This window comes from Perognathus longimembris, chromosome 2 (assembly GCF_023159225.1).
Source record: "Perognathus longimembris pacificus isolate PPM17 chromosome 2, ASM2315922v1, whole genome shotgun sequence".
Lineage (NCBI taxonomy): Eukaryota > Metazoa > Chordata > Mammalia > Rodentia > Heteromyidae > Perognathus > Perognathus longimembris.
In genome coordinates, this window is record NC_063162.1 from 112,554,297 (window position 1) to 112,572,973 (window position 18,677).

General features: G+C 35.0%; 1 protein-coding gene across 1 annotated transcript in view; it reads right to left on the reverse strand.

The window, feature by feature from the left end:
• Nucleotides 1-18,677, reverse strand: part of Elapor2 (endosome-lysosome associated apoptosis and autophagy regulator family member 2) — a 136,622-nt gene that overhangs the window by 57,753 nt on the left and 60,192 nt on the right. The window contains exons 2-5 of the mRNA XM_048339927.1: nucleotides 16,096-16,216; nucleotides 8,183-8,378; nucleotides 4,819-4,966; nucleotides 1,853-1,939 (exon numbers count right to left, since the gene is read on the reverse strand). Of these exons, the coding sequence (XP_048195884.1) occupies nucleotides 1,853-1,939; nucleotides 4,819-4,966; nucleotides 8,183-8,378; nucleotides 16,096-16,216 (552 nt within the window). The remainder of the gene's footprint in view (nucleotides 1-1,852; nucleotides 1,940-4,818; nucleotides 4,967-8,182; nucleotides 8,379-16,095; nucleotides 16,217-18,677) is intronic.

The window sequence follows — 18,677 nt, forward strand, 5'->3', positions numbered from 1 at the left end:
CCTGGCCATTATCCATATCCCACAGCTGAGAGAGCAGATACACACCACTCTGCAAAGCCAATGAGTGAGATCAGGTCTTGGGAACATTTATGTCTGGGCTAGCCTTGAACTGTCATCCCGAGTCTCTGGTTCTCAAGTAACTAGGAAAATATATATATATATATATATATATATATATATATATATATATATATATATTTGAGCCACTAGGTTCATTAAAACCTTCCTCTCTTGTCTGTCTGTCTTATCTCTCTGTCTCTGACTCAGTGATCTCAGTGATACTGGGGTTTTGAACTCAAAACCTGTGCTTCTTAGGCAAACCCTATATCACTTGAGCCTGAGCCATCCCTCCCAACCCCTCTTTTGTTGATAAAACATCTAGCCCCATGCATTTTGTTACGGCATCAGTGGACTTGTGATGTAGCTTCTTTTAAAGTTATTTAATCAACACTGCAATAGTACAATATAGACTAGAAAAGAATATAGTACTGTTCTTACTAGAAAACTTAATGTATGTCTTTTACTCTAGAATTTTAACTGATAGGACATTGAAAGATTTCCTCCTTTTCCATTAAAACATTTCTTAATTTAAAGCAAGGCAAGCTAATAAACTCCATGTCCCTTTGTATTTGTTTGTCCCCTTTACTCTAGGCAGGGTCTGATGATCAAATTCAAGCTGTAAATTAAAAACTGCTCAACTATTTAATCTTGCAGAGATTTGCAAAAGTAGTACAGTAAGTACTTTCTTAGATTAAGTCCTCATAAGCAAAGAAAGCACATTTGTTACCAAGGGTTTCTTGAACTTTCAATACCAGAAGACTGTGAGCTTATGTGAATGCATTTTTAATTAATTAATTTATTTATTTATTGTCAAAGTGGTGTACAGAGGGGTTACAGTTTCATATGTAAGGCGGTGAGTACATTTCTTATCAAACTTGTTAACTCCTTACATGTTACTAACATTACTTTCCAGTATATCTATGAAATTTTTTTAATCTCTGAGATTACATACTATGTTGATCACTTTAGGTTGAGGTGCCTGCTATAACTACAAAGACAGATGGGAATCTCCTAAAACAGAATTCAGTCTGCAATACAGATGCCTTCCTACACATCATCTCATTCAATCCAGTATGATTGTCCTTATTTCTGAAATTTAAAAAAATCACAAGCAAATAACCTAAAGAAACAAAACTATAAGCCAGGGCCAGATTTGAAATCAAAACCTCCCTCTAAAATGGCAATGCCTCAAATAATAACAGACTTCTTGAATCTTGTTATCTGCTCATTTTATCTTCAGACATTTAAAGAGATTTCTAGTCAAGATTTCTAGGCAGTTATTGTACTTGAGTTTTGACCAATGGGCTTGAGCTTCCAAAGATGAAAGAATTTTGTTTTTTAAAAAAAGAGGTAACAATGACGTTAACCCAAAACCTAACAAAACAAAATCTCTTACTGAGTATATTTCAAAGCTGGATAAAACATTCCAAGATTTTTTTCCATTAACAAGAGCCACTGGTTCTATTACTTGTGACAAGCACATTTACAAGCTTTTGTAAACTTTGTAAATTTTTTCTATCAGTTTTAGTGGCCTTTCTGACTCTTCCCTTTAAACTGGGAAGAGAATTAGAGTAGGAATGGAAACTAGAACAGGGTAGGAAAACACAACTGAAAAATAAGAATCTGAATCCATAAAACTTACAGGCAATTTCTTTCCATGAATGGAAAATTATCTGAATTAAAAGGCAAATTTGTTTTAACTTTTCTAAAAATTCATACTAATAAAGAGATGAGAAAAGTATTCAAAATAATGGAATTAGTGAGAAAGAAGAAAGAAAAACAAGAGACTCACAGAATGAGAACCCCATTCTCCATTGTCTGTGAGTTTTACCCACTTGTCAGTGGTGGCATCCATCTCCTGGCACTGGTCATTTTGAATCTGTGGATTAAACACAAGAGATTCAGTAAAGCTTCTGGAAGAATAGCTTTCATTGAATTCTGTTCTCAGCACAGGTTGCAAAAATGCCTTTCAAAACATACTAAACAACAACCATGAGTAATTCTCAAAATTAAACACACCAAGTCTGCTGAAACCAAAGGGACAACTGCATATGAATGCTTGCTTCTTAGTAAACCATCTCTTAATTGTGACAAAAAGTCCAATCCAGTAAATAGAAAGAGGGAAAAGAATTATTGCTGAAAGTCATTATAAAACATACACCTAACTTATCAAAACGTTTTAACAGCTTGAATTCACTATGCAAGCATAGATGTATAAAAATAGAAATAAAGCTTAATTTTACATTTGTGGCAATAAAATTTAAAATTAGTAAACAAAGTCTGTTTTGTTCTCCATCCATCAGAACTTAATCCAAACCAACAGTAAGTGGCTATGTCCAAAATCTAAATTCCAAGTTTTTATTTGGGGAGTAAATATTAATTAATTATTTGCCATGTAAATTCAAATAACTACAGATAATATCTTTAGCATCAAACATCTTGTATCTAGGAAATTCCACCAAAAAGCCTAAGTGCTAGGCCTTCTAGGTCTATAAAGAACTAAGAAGCATCCAAAAGTTAGGATATATTTCCATATTACATCAGTAACAGAATAGATTTCAAGTTTGTACTTAAGTTGAAAGAATTCTATTTCTCTATTCTTGAAATCACTTTCTACTTTACAAACCTCCTAAAAAACTTACAAAACTTAAACTGTTCCCTGTAAGATACATTTTCTAAAGAATTACTAACTAGCATATAGAAGCTTTTACAATCTACACACTAGAGAATACCCATACTGTGAATACTCTGTCATATTCATATTGTAGTCATAAGGGCAGTTTTGATAACAGCAGTAAATCATTTGAGAAGAGGTGAGGACCTTACCTACACCTTTGATAGACAAGATTTAAATAAGCTGAAAATTAGTTTTTTTAATGAACAGGTAATGGCAGACATCATCCATGATCATGACCTTCTCTCCTTATTCTGGGGATCTGAGATCCATTACTCATTCTAACCTAGTGAAGATACAACCTCAACACCATTTATCTCTAGCTTCCATTTTTATCATTTTAAAATATGGCAGGGTTGAATGAAACTCACACATAGTTCTGAAATTAAACATTTTCTGCTTTAAAATATGCCATGCTCACATGTCTAATTCTCAGGGCACAACCATATCTTTCAGTCATCGAACACTTCCTTTTTATTAACCACTAACTTGATGACTGTGAACTGTTGAACCTCTGAGTTGATAAATGGCAATCTAGAAACCTGAAATGTCAGTAAAAGAAGCTAAAATTTGCCATTGCTTTTCAGACTATGACTAGAATAAATTCGCAGTTACTAAAGCAAGCAATGAAATGTTAAGCCCTAAGAGTACCTGTCAGGTAATACAGAACTGATTGCTAACTAAATGCTTGTTCTTATCTTTAGATATTCGTCTTGTTTCCTGACTTGAATTTAGCAATACTGATGAAATGTCCCAACAAATTGAGTCTCTGCAATGAAAAGTAGTTTGCAAACAAAATGCTGCTTAAAAAGCAAATACATTTGAATGTTGCTTAACATCATCAAAGGATATTAGCACAAGCAGGCTCCTTAAAACATCTTCTCACAATCCACTTAATGGAAGAGAATGTTGAGGGCCGGAAAGTAAACTTAATTGTTTGATAACATAGTTAACAATTATAGAACTGGGACTAGAGCCACAATCTCTTGACTTCAAATCTAAGGCTCACACTATCATTGAAAATATCTCTTGCTACCAAGCATTTGACTTAGAAATTCTCATTATTGATTTACAAATATCCATTACCAAAGAACATACAATTTGTTTTAGAATTCTTATAGTGCATTTGTTTCTAAGCCACTGACTTTATTTCCGTTTTCTAGCAAAACACAAACTGTGTTTTTCATATAAGGAGATAATCTGGAAACTTTTTCTCAGGTATTTGAGTCCATGTATTGATTCATATTTGCCAGAGTGAGTGTTGTTTATATAACACAGTAAAATAACTTTGGTGATTATTCTGTTAATCTATTATTGAATTCTATGTTTTATAATGCTATTTAATCTCATGTTGAAAATAAAATTATCCCATTCACTAATTCCTTTAAAATATACAAAATTCACAGAATCACAAACATACACCCACTTCTACTTTTAAAATAATTGGCTTTGAGTTCATCTAAATATTCCTAGTCAGTAAAAAAAAAAAAATTGAATTTGCAAAAAATTAAATAAAAACTAAAATTGACAAGGATACATTTTAAACTAATTAGCATTTGTAACTATAAAAAATGAATTTCAAGGGGCTGGGGATATAGCCTAGTGGCAAGAGTGCCTGCCTCGGATACACGAGGCCCTAGGTCCGATTCCCCAGCACCACATATACAGAAAACGGCCAGAAGCGGCGCTGTGGCTCAAGTGGCAGAGTGCTAGCCTTGAGCGGGAAGAAGCCAGGGACAGTGCTCAGGCCCTGAGTCCAAGGCCCAGGACTAGCCAAAAAAAAAAAAAAAAAAAATGAATTTCAAATGAATCATGGAGGAAATGCTTATCACACATAGTCTAAAATAAATGTCCATATAAAGAACATAACCGAAGTAAATCAAGATGAATTCATACTACAAAGGAGAACTCAAAAGTGCAAAAAAAGCAATATTAACTCAAAGACAAAATACTATAGAAAAAAGTTTTCCATTAACAACAAGAAATTTAGTTAACATGGAAAAACAACTGAGGAGGCAAAAAGCAAACTGGAAATTTCTATGGATGTATCTTTAAAAGTAAATTCACAATATAAAAGGCCTTACAAAGAACTCAAAGAAGATGTTGTTGTCCACATACTGGTACTCAAAGAAGACATAGCCTGACTTTTTAAGGTGCACAGCATAAATCAGAGACACTGTGCAGTCATCACGATTAGACTCTACGTAGTTTCCACGAGGGATCCAAGAAGAGCTGTGGAAATAAAACGAGAAGGTGTTTTATGTTGGCATTCAGAAATCTCTTCTGCGCATAAAGCTATCATCCAGATTCAAAATTAGTTCCATTAGCAAAGCATAGCAGAAATCACTAGGAGTTTTTGTGCAACTATAGGCCAACTCCCTAACTGAAGAAAGGTTCATCTTTTATGGCATATATTTCTCAGATATTAGCTTCTAATCCTAGCTAATCAGGAGGCTGACATTCCTACATGGATTGTGGTTCAAAGACAGCCTCGAGGCAGAAAAGTTCTCCAGATTCCATTCCCAAATAACTAGTAAGAAACAGCTGGAGGCATAACCCAGAGGCAGTGCACCAGCAGAGCAGACAAGCTGAGGGAGAGTGAGACCCTGAGTTAAAACCTTCATATCATATGCAAGTACATACAAATGCAGTAACTGAAATATGGTAGACTCAGGGGAGAACTCAAATAGTGAAATTCCAAAATCAGTGAGGAGCAAAATAAAATACCAGGAATCAGATACTAAAAAGTAGTGGGGTAGGGTCAAGGGAAAAGGGTAGACAAATGAAGAGAAGAGAGGGGAAATGCAGACAAGAATCCAATGCATTTCTTACAAAATTAAAAATAGCGATGAAAGGAGTGGCTAAGGGAAGGATAGGTGAGAACGTTGAAAGGGATGACATTGATGAAGATATATTGTATTCATAAATTTATTTGTTAAATGGCAACTCCTCCATACAACTACTTAAAGATTATTTTAACCCTATTATCAGAAGAAAATAAAAAGAATTCTATCCTTCACAGTTTCACTGCCTAGGATTAACCAACAGTACAGAAAAAAAATGATTATTTTTTCAAATTTTAAGATTCTGTCTAACAAGAACATTATTATAAAGGTAAAAAGGCAAAAGCTACAGACTTGGAGGAGATAACACATACACACACAGACACACTAGTGCATATATGTGTATGTCCATGATACAAAGTTAATGTTACATAAACATATACAAAGAACTCATAACATTCAAAGAACTCATTGGCTTAACAATTATATATTCTGTGTGACCCACTCAATAAACAATAAGTAATGAGCATGTAAGATCATGGAAGTAGAAAAAAAGGAAAAGGGAAAAAATTAGGAAATGCAGCACCATCACGCTGTACTTTATGTTGAATATACCAGAAAATACTATATTGAAACAGTTCTTGTCACAGAGTTTCTTTCCTGAATAAGTTATTCCAAGTGTATAAAGAACAGTCCAAAACAACAAGCAGAGGTCCTTTAATTCCCAACCTTCCTCTTATTTGTTGAAAACATAGTATGTGTCCATACCCACTTGTATGACTTGAGTAGAGTTTGTCCTTGACAGATGTGTAGTGAAAGGAATTGTCAATAGAAAGTATTGGGAATTGGGGTAACAAAGTAATAGGTGGATAACAGACTTCATAAGTAGACCGATGCTTTTGTCCTTGAATCAAGAAATCAGCTCCCTTTTCTCTGCCTGTGCCAGCCGGCACATTCATTGTCTGCCATGAGGGGAACCTGTAGGAAGCCCTCATATGATGCCAAGACAATTCCGGAACACTGTTTTTGGACCTCCAGGATAATGAGCTAAATAAATTTCTTTCCCTTATGAATAACCCAGCCTCACTTCTCTAAGAACAGAAACCAGATTGAGACACACGCATAGAACAATCCTATCAGCACAGTAAAAGAAATCAGTGTTGATTGGCAGAGACAAAGAACTGGAGAGGAGTGAAAAGGTGAAGGAGGGAAAGCAGGAAGGAGGAAAAGGGAAAAGGAAGGAAGGAAACACATGTTTCAGCACAGCTAAGTAATTTCTATAATCCTTGGATGATTGTTTTTTAAATATATTTAAAACTTTGGCTTCCTGAAAAAAGAACTCAAAGGTAGCCAGAGGCCTAAAATGTATTTCCTTAAGCACAGACACCATAAATTAAATGTTACATAGGAGACAGAAGAGAATAGGAAGTGCTACATCCCAAAGGAAAATGTGCTTTACTTTTTTTTTTTTTTTTTTTTTTTGGCCAGTCCTGGGGCCTGGACTCAGTGCCTGGGCACTGTCCCTGGCTTCTTTTTGCTCAAGGCTAGCACTCTGCCACTTGAGCCACAGCGCCATCTCTGGCCATTTTCTGTATATGTGGTGCTGGGGAATTGAACCCAGGGCCTCATGTATTCGAGGCAAGCACTCTTGCCACTAGGCCATATCCCCATCCCTGCTTTACTTTTTTTTTTTTTTTTTGGCCAGTCCTGGGCCTTGGACTCAGGGCCTGAGCACTGTCCCTGGCTTCTTCCCGCTCAAGGCTAGCACTCTGCCACTTGAGCCACAGCGCCGCTTCTGGCCGTTTTCTGTATATGTGGTGCTGGGGAATCGAACCTAGGGCCTCGGGTATACCGAGGCAGGCACTCTTGCCACTAGGCTATATCCCCAGCCCCCTGCTTTACCTTTTTTAAAACAACTTATTCTTCTCATGCTGTTAATAGTGATGCTAATAATTCTAATAATCTCCAAAGAATAAATTGACATTTCTACCTTAAGTACTTAACCTACTACTGTCTTTTTGCAGGAGATAATCAAGAGCTAAATTAAGATTATACACTTTTTCTTTCAAAGGAGAAAGAAAAAAGTCAGAATTTATCCAGAAAAATTAGATAAAGGCTGAGTGCTGGTGGCTCCCACCTGTAATCCTAGCTACTCAGGTGACTGAGATCTGAGGATCATGATTAAAAGCCATCCCGGGCAGGAAGGTCCATGAGACCCTTATCTCCAATAGACCACTTAGAAAACTGGAAGTGTCTCTATGATTCAACTGGCAGAGAACTAGCTTTAAACTGAAGAGCTCAGGGACAGTGCTCAGGCTCAGAGTTCAAGCTGCATGATCGACACCCCCCCAAAAAAAATAGACAGTTTAGAAGAAATACTATTGACCTACGTTATCAATACATTGTAAGAAAAATAAAATAATTTCTCTAAAAACTCAATTGCATTTTGTAGAGTGTGTCTATGGTATGCTAAGAACTATCATTTAACATCACAAAACTTTTGCTATATTTATCATAATAGCTATCCAAAAATACAGAGATTTGCGATTAATTTATCTAGAATTCTCCTCAGCATGAAGATTATTCCTCAACGTCTTTCTGGGAAAGAGCAATACACCCTTCTAGAGTATTCAGTCCAGATCCAAAGGCTCCTTTGGATTCTTACTTGTTACAGCTGTCTGGCCTGGTGTCAGAAGGGCCCACGACAGTGTCCATGAATGTTGCAATGTTGGAAAATCCTGCTGGCAATTCATCCCATTCATCAAATTTGATGCCACTGCCCAAGGAGTAGGTGCCTTCGGCACACTTGCTGCATACCTGGTTCTTCATTTCTAGATACTCTCCAGAAGCACAGGAGAAAGCTGCAAGGCAGAAAAGGACATGGACTATTATTAGTCACTGGCCTCCTCCACTAAGTTCAAAAATTCTGATCATATTGTACTCCAAGGAAAGACTTCCAATATCTCCCTTATTGCTGCATGCATTTTAAAATCTGCCTTTACTATTTTACTCTGCTCATTCCTTTCCCCACACTTTCCCAATCAAAATCAAATGTATATTTTACAGTAAATACCTCATTGTCTCTTTTGTGATTTTGGCCTTGTTTCTCAGAGATGTTGCCTAAAGTTTCTATACCTGAAAAATGATTTATGAATGATACTCCTCTCACCCTCACTAACTAGTTAGCTGTTCCCCTCTTCATATCTCCAATACTATGCTTTCCATATTACCTCCATTCAAACCACATACACAAAGAGATACCACTTCGCAGGTGTCATGTAAATTTGAATTGCCAGAAAACAAAGTTCTTATTATAGAACTCCTAGTAGTAGTACTTCGTCCTAATAAAATAAGTCCCTACCACATACTAAGTCCAAATAAAATGTTGATTTAAAAAAATGAGAACAAAATAAAAAGGGGCTACAGTAGGTAAATACGTTATCTCAACTCTAAAAATCTTAATCATACTTTTTCAATATTTAGCATGACAAGCCAAGCCATTTGACAATCTACCTCTTATGTCAAATGTTAAGTTTTCTGCTTACTCTGAGAATTGTACCCAGAGCAATCAGACATGGACACAAACAATGATCAACACACAGGAAAGAAGAGTTCCCTGCTGCTAAGATATTATTTATTCAACAAATGCAAATCAATGCCCCAAAGTGGATGGCTCTATGCAGGGTAGTATTATTAAGTCAAACCTACAAAAGGACTAGTTAATCCTTTAATCGGGATATTAAAGAAACAAGAAAAAGGAAAATACCCAAATTATCTGATGAGAAACAAATCTCCCAGAAGAATGAAGTAGCAAATATTCACATTAGTAGAGTCTTCTTTTAAATACATTGGAGGACTTAGCAAGAAAGAAAAATAAGCTAATTTTGAAAGACTAATTAAAGAATTAAAGCTAAAACCTATACTTATCCACCGACTCACCCATTGAATTAATATGCTTTCTTCAGAAAATCTTAACAATACTATATAATGAACTTGGATGTTCAAATCAGCCTCTTCAAACCAGTAAAACATCAGTCTATTTAAAAAAAAAAAACAAGTTACTTTATCTCTCTAGGCTTTCTTCTGTGTCCATAAAATGAGCTATCATAGCTAAATAAACTGGTTAGTGTAATTCTTTACATAAAAGTTCTAGGGCTTGAACTCAGGACCTAGGCACTGTCACTGAGTTCTTTTGCTCAAGGCTAGCACTCTACCACTTGAGACAAATTCTACTTCTAGCTTTTTTGGTAACTAGAAATAAAAATCTCACAGTTTCTCTTACCCAGCCTGGCTTTGCACCTCAGTTTTCAGAACTGAGCCTCCTGAGTAGCGAAGATTACCAGCACAGCTACTCTCATAACTTTGTGGAATTTTTAATATGTTATACATTTGAGAAATAATGTAGCAAGTACCTAACTTCCGTAAGTCTAATGACTTTGCTTATATAAGGATGATAGTAGTAAAGAAGTAGTAAAGAAGATAGTAAAATTGTGGGAATGAGATATTCCATAAAGACAATTCAGCTGTATTGGCTGTTATAAAACACAACAAATATTAAGTACAATTACTAGTAATATAATTCAGAGGCTTGAGACATGGACCTCAGTAAGAACTTAGCTAGGGAATTGATATCATCTCTTTAGAGTAACTATGCCATCAAAGTTAGGTATATGGACTTTAAAAATACAGGGAAACTAACACATCTAAAGCTTTCCAGTTTTTAATCATTTGTATCTCCTCTGTCTTTCTTCCCATTCCAGTAGCCAAGTCCAGAGATATATGTCAATGACAACAAGAAAAGAAAAAAGAAAAGGAGAGCCTTTCATTCTTGTTAAAATTGGATTAACTCCTCATGATTGTATCAGCAGTTAGCACATCTGACCTGTTCTGATATTCACCAACAATGGCCTGCTTCTCTTTTTGTGCTATATTATCTCATCCTTATTCACTTTCTATTTCAACACTACTCTCTTGCCAATATCTATTAATTGGATTATAAGTATCTTTTCTTTTAAAAATCTCAGGGAGTACATCCATTATTCAATTTTTTTAATTAACAGGTCACTTTTCAACAAGCAAGATGTTAGACAATTATTATAAAAAGCTGCTGTTAGCTGTTGTATGAATAAACCATATTTCATTCATATCAGTCATTTCTAAAGTAAAAACTGGTTTTCTTTTTTGACAATCTCAAAATCCTACAGTAACTGAATTGTACTAAAGATAAGCAAAGTTCAAATTTTTGATGTGATAACAGAAAGAGCTAAGGTCTTTATTGTTTTTTCAATCTGGATTATCTGCCCATTATTATAACTGAGATACTGAATTTTACTAATATTATATTGTCATTTCTATCTTTATAAGTGTCGGGGTTTGCTTTGTATACTTACATGCTCTGATGGTGGATCTAGTTATAATTTTGCTACATTCTTGTGAGTTGACCTATTATCATTATGTTATGATCTTTGTCTCTTGTACCAATTATTGACTGAAAATCTATTTTGTCTGATATAACTATCCTTATTTCAAGGTCCATTAATCCTAGGTTTTAACTACAAATTTGAGAGGAATAAGAAAGAAAACAAATCATATCCAAATGATTTTAAGAAATCAGAATAAAACTTATTGATCAAGAAACTGAAATATTAGTTTACAATAATCATTCAAAAATTAGAATATAAACATGTGTGTAGACCTATGTAAAAGCCATGTCTATTAAAGCCACATTATCACATTAAATTTCATAAAAAGTCACAAAAGAAAATTATACATACATGTATATTATGCATACATTATATATACGTATGGTTATATACATGTATATTTCATATATTATTGGCTTACATTTAAATAGGAGACTAAACAATGTCTCCAATAGAAGATGTATTAAATTATACTTGAAATTATAGACTCAGAAATATTCGAAAGAGTAATAAGTTTTATATACATATATCACAAATAAATATAAAATATGAAATGAGATGCCTTTGCTTTCCTCTCAGTGACTTACTGCTACAGTTCTGGAATGGCATGCTACTTGAAAGACCTTGAATGTTGGCACCACTTTGAATTTTGGCACCAGGGCCTTCAGAGCAGCCCAGTTATTACTGGCTGGCAGTAGAGTTAGCAGAGAAGAAAGCCATGATGTCATCTCACTGGCCTTCTTAGAACAGCACTAAGAGACTGATAGTTCCCCAAGTAGAAAGGACAAGAAGACAATGAGGACTAGTGTCAATAATAGCAACCTCTCCATGCCTCTTCTTGAGCCCTGTAAACTTGAGGCTTATTCTTATTCTCGAGTATACCTCAGGAGCAAAATATAAGAAAAACTAGATACCTATGTAATGTATCGTGTCCCAGTATTTTTTGTCTTTTGCCATCCAGTGTATTTGCTTGTAGATTTATAGACACTAGAATTATAGTTACCACAAATGAGGGAAAACATGCAACCTCTTTGGGTCTACTTACTTAATTCAATATAACTTTTTCCAAGTCTTTCCATATTTTAAAGAATAGTATAATATCATTTTTTCTGATGTAAGAGTAAAATTCCATTATGTGTATATACCACATTATCTTGATCCATTCGTCCACTGAGGGACATCTGGGTTGATTCCATATCTTGGCTATGGTACACAATGCTGTAATGAACATGCTTGTGCTGGTAGCTTTAATGTGGCTTTGTTTGTGGTCTACTTTATATCACAAGTGAGACTAAAAAAGTTATTCTTAGGTGAGGATCGCAAAGGCTCAATAGCTATGTGCATATGATCATATAAAATAGTATTTATGAAAATAAAGTCCAAGAAATGGAAATAATAGTTTCTCTTTCTTTGTTGCTGTTGTTGTTTTCTATTCCTTTGTCTTGTTTATAAGTTTATCAGTTTGGGCGAAAGGTAAGAAAGGGACACAGAAAGGGTGAGACAAAGAGTGAACAAATGCAGCAGTGATACTCACTAGACACTATGCTGAAAATGAGCAATATAACTTGTAAGTGAGAACAGGAGGAAAAAACTGGTAGAGTGAGAGAAGGGGTGACATTGCTCAAAAAGAAATTTACTCATTACCTTTGCTCATTACTATACCCCAATAACTGTAGCTCTTTTGTACATCACCTTTTCAATAACAATAAGAATATATATTTAAAAAGAAAAACTAATAGCTGATGCTTTATTAACTGCTAGAATTCATATAGTTTTTTTAAAAATAAATATATAAACTAGTTTGACCCATAAATTTCCTAAAATATTTTTACAATGCTACATGTACATCCTCACAATCCTATTCCTTAGGGAAAACATCCTCTATTACCTCTGCAGAAAAAGAAGAGCTACCCAGAAAAAAAGAGCTACCCAATTATACTTTGAAGAAATTACAGAAATTTTGAAGATAAAAATATGGATTTTATTCTAGTTAGAGATATTAGGAGCTGGGGAAATGATACCATATATAACCACTGCCCTAAATATTCTTTACTTGAAACTACTATGTTCTCCTTTTTAACTTATTTTTTGTAGGTCCACCAATAGAGACTTCTGTCCCCGTATGAAGTCCTATAAGTTCCTCTAGCCTACCATCAGCACATGCCAGGTTAGCCAAGCAGGGAAGAAACAGGCTCTGGAATCAGCTATGTCTGCATTGAATCTGAGATTCACACCAAAACTAGCTGACTCGAAGTGATATAATTTTGCTACATTCCTGTGAGTTGACCTATTATCATTATATTATGATCTTTGTCTCTTGTACAAATTATTGACTGAAAATCTATTTTGTCTGATATAGCTGTCCTTATTTCAAGGTCCATTAATCCTAGGTTTTAACTACAAATTTGAGAGGAATAAAAAAGAAAACAAATCATATCCAAATGATTTTAAGAAATCAGAATAAAACTTATTGATCAAGAAACTGAAATATTAGTTTCCAATAATCATTCAAAAATTAGAATATAAACATGTATGTAGACCTATGTAAAAAATTATTAGTTTGCCACTGTTAAAGTTCTTTCAGTTAGCAAAACAGAAACTTGTTATAGGTTGAGTATCTCTAATCAAAAAAGCCAAAATGTCCTATAATCTGAACTCTATTGTGTCAACTAGTAGAAAATCCCACATAATGAAACTGTTTAATGTAACAATTTAAAGCATTATACAAAATTTCCTCTAAACTACTTTAATGACATATATGAAACATAAAAGAAGTTTTTGTTTACATTCTGAGACCCATTCCCATGAGCACATTATGAATAAGCAAATATTCCAAAATAAGGAAAAAATCCAGAATCTAAAACATCAGTGGTCCCGTGTATTTTTCATAAAGGATAGTCAACCTGTAGAAGCTGCCTGAGAGGGTGGTAGTAAAGATACAATGGGATAATGACACAGCACAATGTTTGACACATAGTCAGAATTTGAGAAATGATAGCTATTATCAGAAATAGAAAACTAAGCCACTGGGAAAATGCTCATTATTACTACACAGCAATCAAATTTTAATGCCTAGGAAGGTAGTACCATGTTTAACATCATGAATTCACTGTTTGTAAATAAATTAGATCTATTAACTTACTTTTGAGCTTTAAAGTAACTTGCCTTTCCTATAACAAGAAGTCACAATCTAAAACTAGACTAATAATTACCAGAGCACGTATATTATTATGTAGGAACACTTAGAAATTCAGATTTCAGAAAAAACGTAAAGAAAAGAAATGTTCTAGCAATTGTGCATGTATGTAATTTACTTATTTTTTTCACAAGGGAAACCATAACTAAAAGTGACTTGATTACTAGTCACAACTTTTAGAAAATATCTTATTGAAAGGTCAAATTCAAATTTTTATGTATGTGTTATTAGAGAAAATACTGAGTTAGAAATGTTTCTGGCAGCATTCAAATAGAAGTTATTTCTGTTTGTGTGTTAATTCTGCTTTGGAATTTGATTCCTTGGATCAATACATTTAATGTATGGTATATAGCTAATGTGAAATCTGAGTCCTAAGAGAGGAAAAGGTCCCCAATTCTGAGAGTTTTTCAATTTCCATAGCATAAGACACTGCACAATGGCCAGCTACAAATTCTGCTTCACTGCTTGTCAGCTCTGGACAGCCAGTGCTAGCCAGAACACCACACCATCAAGATAGAGAGTTAGTACTCATGATGGTTAGGTTTACTGACTTAGGTTAAAAGAAAACCATTGGGGGCTGGGGATATGGCCTAGTGGCAAGAGAACTTGCCTCATATACATGAGGCCCTGGGTTTGATTCCCCAGCACCACATATACAGAAAACAGCCTGAAGTGCCGCTGTGGCTCAAGTGGCAGAGTGCTAGCCTTGAGCAAAAAGGAAGCCAGGGACAGTGCTCAGGCCCTGAGTCCAAGCCCCAGGACTGGCAAAAAAAAAAAAACCCACAAAAACAAAACAAAACAAAAAAAGAAAAGAAAATCTTTGAACTAGACTGTAAAATTTTGAAATATACAAAAATACTATACAGATGTGGGATCTAGGATAGTAACGTTTACTATTCTAGTAAGTTGAGCAAGTTTACAGAAAGCTAACTACATGGACATTATTTAGGCTATTTCCCACTTAAACACAATGTTCCCTCACGGAGAACAGGCACAGAATGGCTGCCATGTCCTCAGCCTTGCATCATCTTCTCTTCTACTAACTATTCTATCTCTTGGGACTTTTCCTGGGTCTCATGTGAGTACAGGGGCTCTCAAGTTCTGTCTGCATTATTTCAGATTATTGTCTATGAATGATAGCATTTCTCTCTAATTTTCCTCATCTCACTATTGTAGTCTCCCCTTTCCCAGTAAACCTACCACTAATATTTACACTCTTCCACGCTAATAACAGAAATAATGTTCTATGAGCAAGAACATTTGCAAACAGTTCAACTAAAATTTTAGCAATATGATATGAAAAACTTCAAGAAATATTATTTGGCTAAAAAAATCTTGAATTATCAAACTAAACATTTTTTTAAGTAGAGTTTATTAATGAAAACAAACATGTGACTTTCTCTGTCAATTCAGAATGTTGCCTTTGAAAACTTTTTAACAGTCCCAAACATGCTATTTACTGTGATTTTCAAATATTCTGTAATTGCTCTACAGGTTACATTTAAAGGAACTTAGATATTCCTGTGGCTAAAAAATAGTTTAGTAAAGATGAGTTTTGTGGTGAGATGGTGGTGATAGTACAAGGCAATAAAATGTATTTAATGTCATAGAACTGTGCTTTAAAAGTGATTAAATTTGAAATGATGGAAGCTTTGTATCCAATTAAAATTGTATTTCAGAATCCACTAGGGAGAAATTCTGTCACTGCCCTCCACAACTTCAAAAAAGAGGAATAAAGAGATTTCAAAAATTCAACATCCTTCAATATTGCTCATGTCTCATCATGGACTTCAGACAAAAGCACACTGGGGACCAGGAAAGGCTGCATTTATTCTTCTAGACATTGACACTACATGTTCATTCTGCCATGTCTCCTATTCATTATAACTGCCATTTGGGACTAATATGAAAGGGCTATGATATCATCAGAAAAACCGAGAGTCAAAATTCAACACATACTGCATTCTTTGCCTCTCACAGGGTCAGGCAGGCCAGAGCAGTCCACTGCAGAATTCGGAATGGCAACTCTCCACCTGGAGCCTCTGCTATCACATTCAGTATATTCAAAGTGGTAATCTTTCTGCAAATGATCACAAAAACAAACCATTGTTAGAGCCCATTGCAGTAGGAGATCTTGCCTTCTTCCCAGTCACCCCAGTGGGCTTGTGTCTAAACCATACACTATCCTGGACTCGCATCCCTCATCTACACAACCGCATCAAGCAGTTCTTTGATCAACAAGGCATTTTATGGCTGGTCACAAGTGGCTCACACCTACAAAACCTGTTCCATAGTCTGAGATTTGAAGGGTAAGGCTTGAAGCAAGCCAGTGCAGAAAAATCAGAGATTCTTCTCTCAAACTAACCAGCAAAAAGCCAAAAGTAGAGGTAGGGCTCAAGTGGTAGAGCACCAGCCTTGAGAAAAATAGCCAAGGCTCTGAGTTCAAATCCCAGAGGTAGCCCTCCCCCACAAAAACACATCACAAAAAGCATGACGTAGGGACTGATGATATGAAGGAAGACAAAAGTGTCAACACTCTCTAGCTATTGCCAGTAATTCCATCTACCTAAAAGGCTACATAGTCTTTTACAAGCTGTCAGTCTATAAACAATTGACAGATATAAGATTGAGCAAAATAACACTTAGGATATCTGATACTGTCACTGGCCCAAGCATTTCCAAGAACTTAACAGAAAGTGTAATATTTAATTATTGAAATACTAGAAAAAGACCACACAATTTTAAATCATCCTAGTCTTAAGTTAGATCCAACTCAACAGGTTGCCATCGGTAACGGACTATTAAAATAGACTATATGTTACAATTGCCAAATTAAGACCAACCTACTTATCGTTGGCTTTTGATTCTTGGAAAGTCTCACAATGACCTTCTCTATTTAGCGGACATTACACATGCACAATGCTTGAAATGAGAGAAATCAGGAAAAAAAAATATTACCAGAGCATTTCAACAATCAGGAAAAATGCTGAAATATTTTCAGCTTAAACTTCAAATTTTTTTATTTTTTTCTCAGTGCTGGGGATTGAACTCAAGACCTCATACCTGCTAGACAAGCGCTGAACTACTAAGCTGCCCTATTTGTCCCTATATTTGCCCTGTTATTATAATTCAATGTTCTACTTTGTCCTCTTGCTTTAGTCCCGCCCCTTACTCTATTAAAGATATCAAGGATAAAAATATCAAGTTACCCGACAGGAAAACTGGGAATGAGAAGACCACTACTCTTGACCCTTTTCCACAACATACCTTTCTCCCCATGAACTTCCCACTCTGACATCTTTTTCAATACAGTATCCTGAGAATTTTCCAAATCATAAATTCTGGGCTCCTTTTGTGTTCACAGTTCTTTCTTTGACTTATCTCTTTTTTCCCTTTTTTTTTTTTTTGCTGTAAGAAGTAATCAGGCCATATGACATTTGCTAGAAAGATCTGTTAAATATTCACACTCATCACTGACATGTTTTGCTTTCCACACAGCCACAGACAGTTCTGTTAAGCTTCCCGCCACTACATAAAATGCATAACATTTCCTCCAACTTCTTTTTGGATAGAAAGTTTTATTAGGAAAGAATATACTGAAAGCAGGTCATTTATAAGAAGAGAATGCCAATAATTTTGTCCTAGCACAAGTTTTTTTTTCTTATATTATTTAAACAGAGGGAGATTTCACGCTTACATTTTCACATATATTTACCATCTATTCCAGTCATCTCTCACCCTCTACCACTCTTTTTACCTCTTCCCAAAACAATTTTCTTCACTGAAAAAAATAGTTTTTTTCTTACAATTTCTAATGATGTCTTCCTCATTTTATTCTGAGCCCTTATCAATGTTTTTAATATTTCTAACTGCATTCTGCTCATAAAAATTTATACATTATTTAAGACAGTAGAAGCATTTTCTACTATGCTCCTCCATTTTTCCTGAGCCCTTATTAGTGGTTATTTATATCCCTATTTCTACCAACAGTATATTCAAGACAACAAAGTCTTTTCTAATATGTATGTCAAAATTCTCCCACCTTCTGCCAAGTTACCCAATTCTAACTCCTTTTCTCTACTTTCAAGTATTTGTTATAGCAGCATCTCACTTCCAGGTATGAAAATCTGTAATAATTCCTGTGAAGGAAGCATGGTAGAAACAACATGCCAGTAGTCAGACAGAAATGAACAAGAGTGTGAGTGGGAAAATAGGCTAGGATAGGAGAAGTGAGTGAAGTGCAAGAATAGGCCAGAAGGAATTGGAAGATAAACTCACAAGTTGTTCCAGCGAGCAAAATTCAAATCATGATCCAAGGAAGAAACAATAAATCAACATAGCCCATAAGAAGGAACAGCCAACCATTGAAATATCAAGTAAACTCCATAAAAGCTGGTTTCTAACCCACTATTCTGCAGCAGCAGGGTATTTTCTTTGTGCCTGTCTGCCTGTTGCTTTCCTTTGAATGTGGTCCTAAGAAACCTCTTATGCTTCCTACATACTTTTATTGATAAATTTCTAAAAAGCCTTTATTTTCTCTT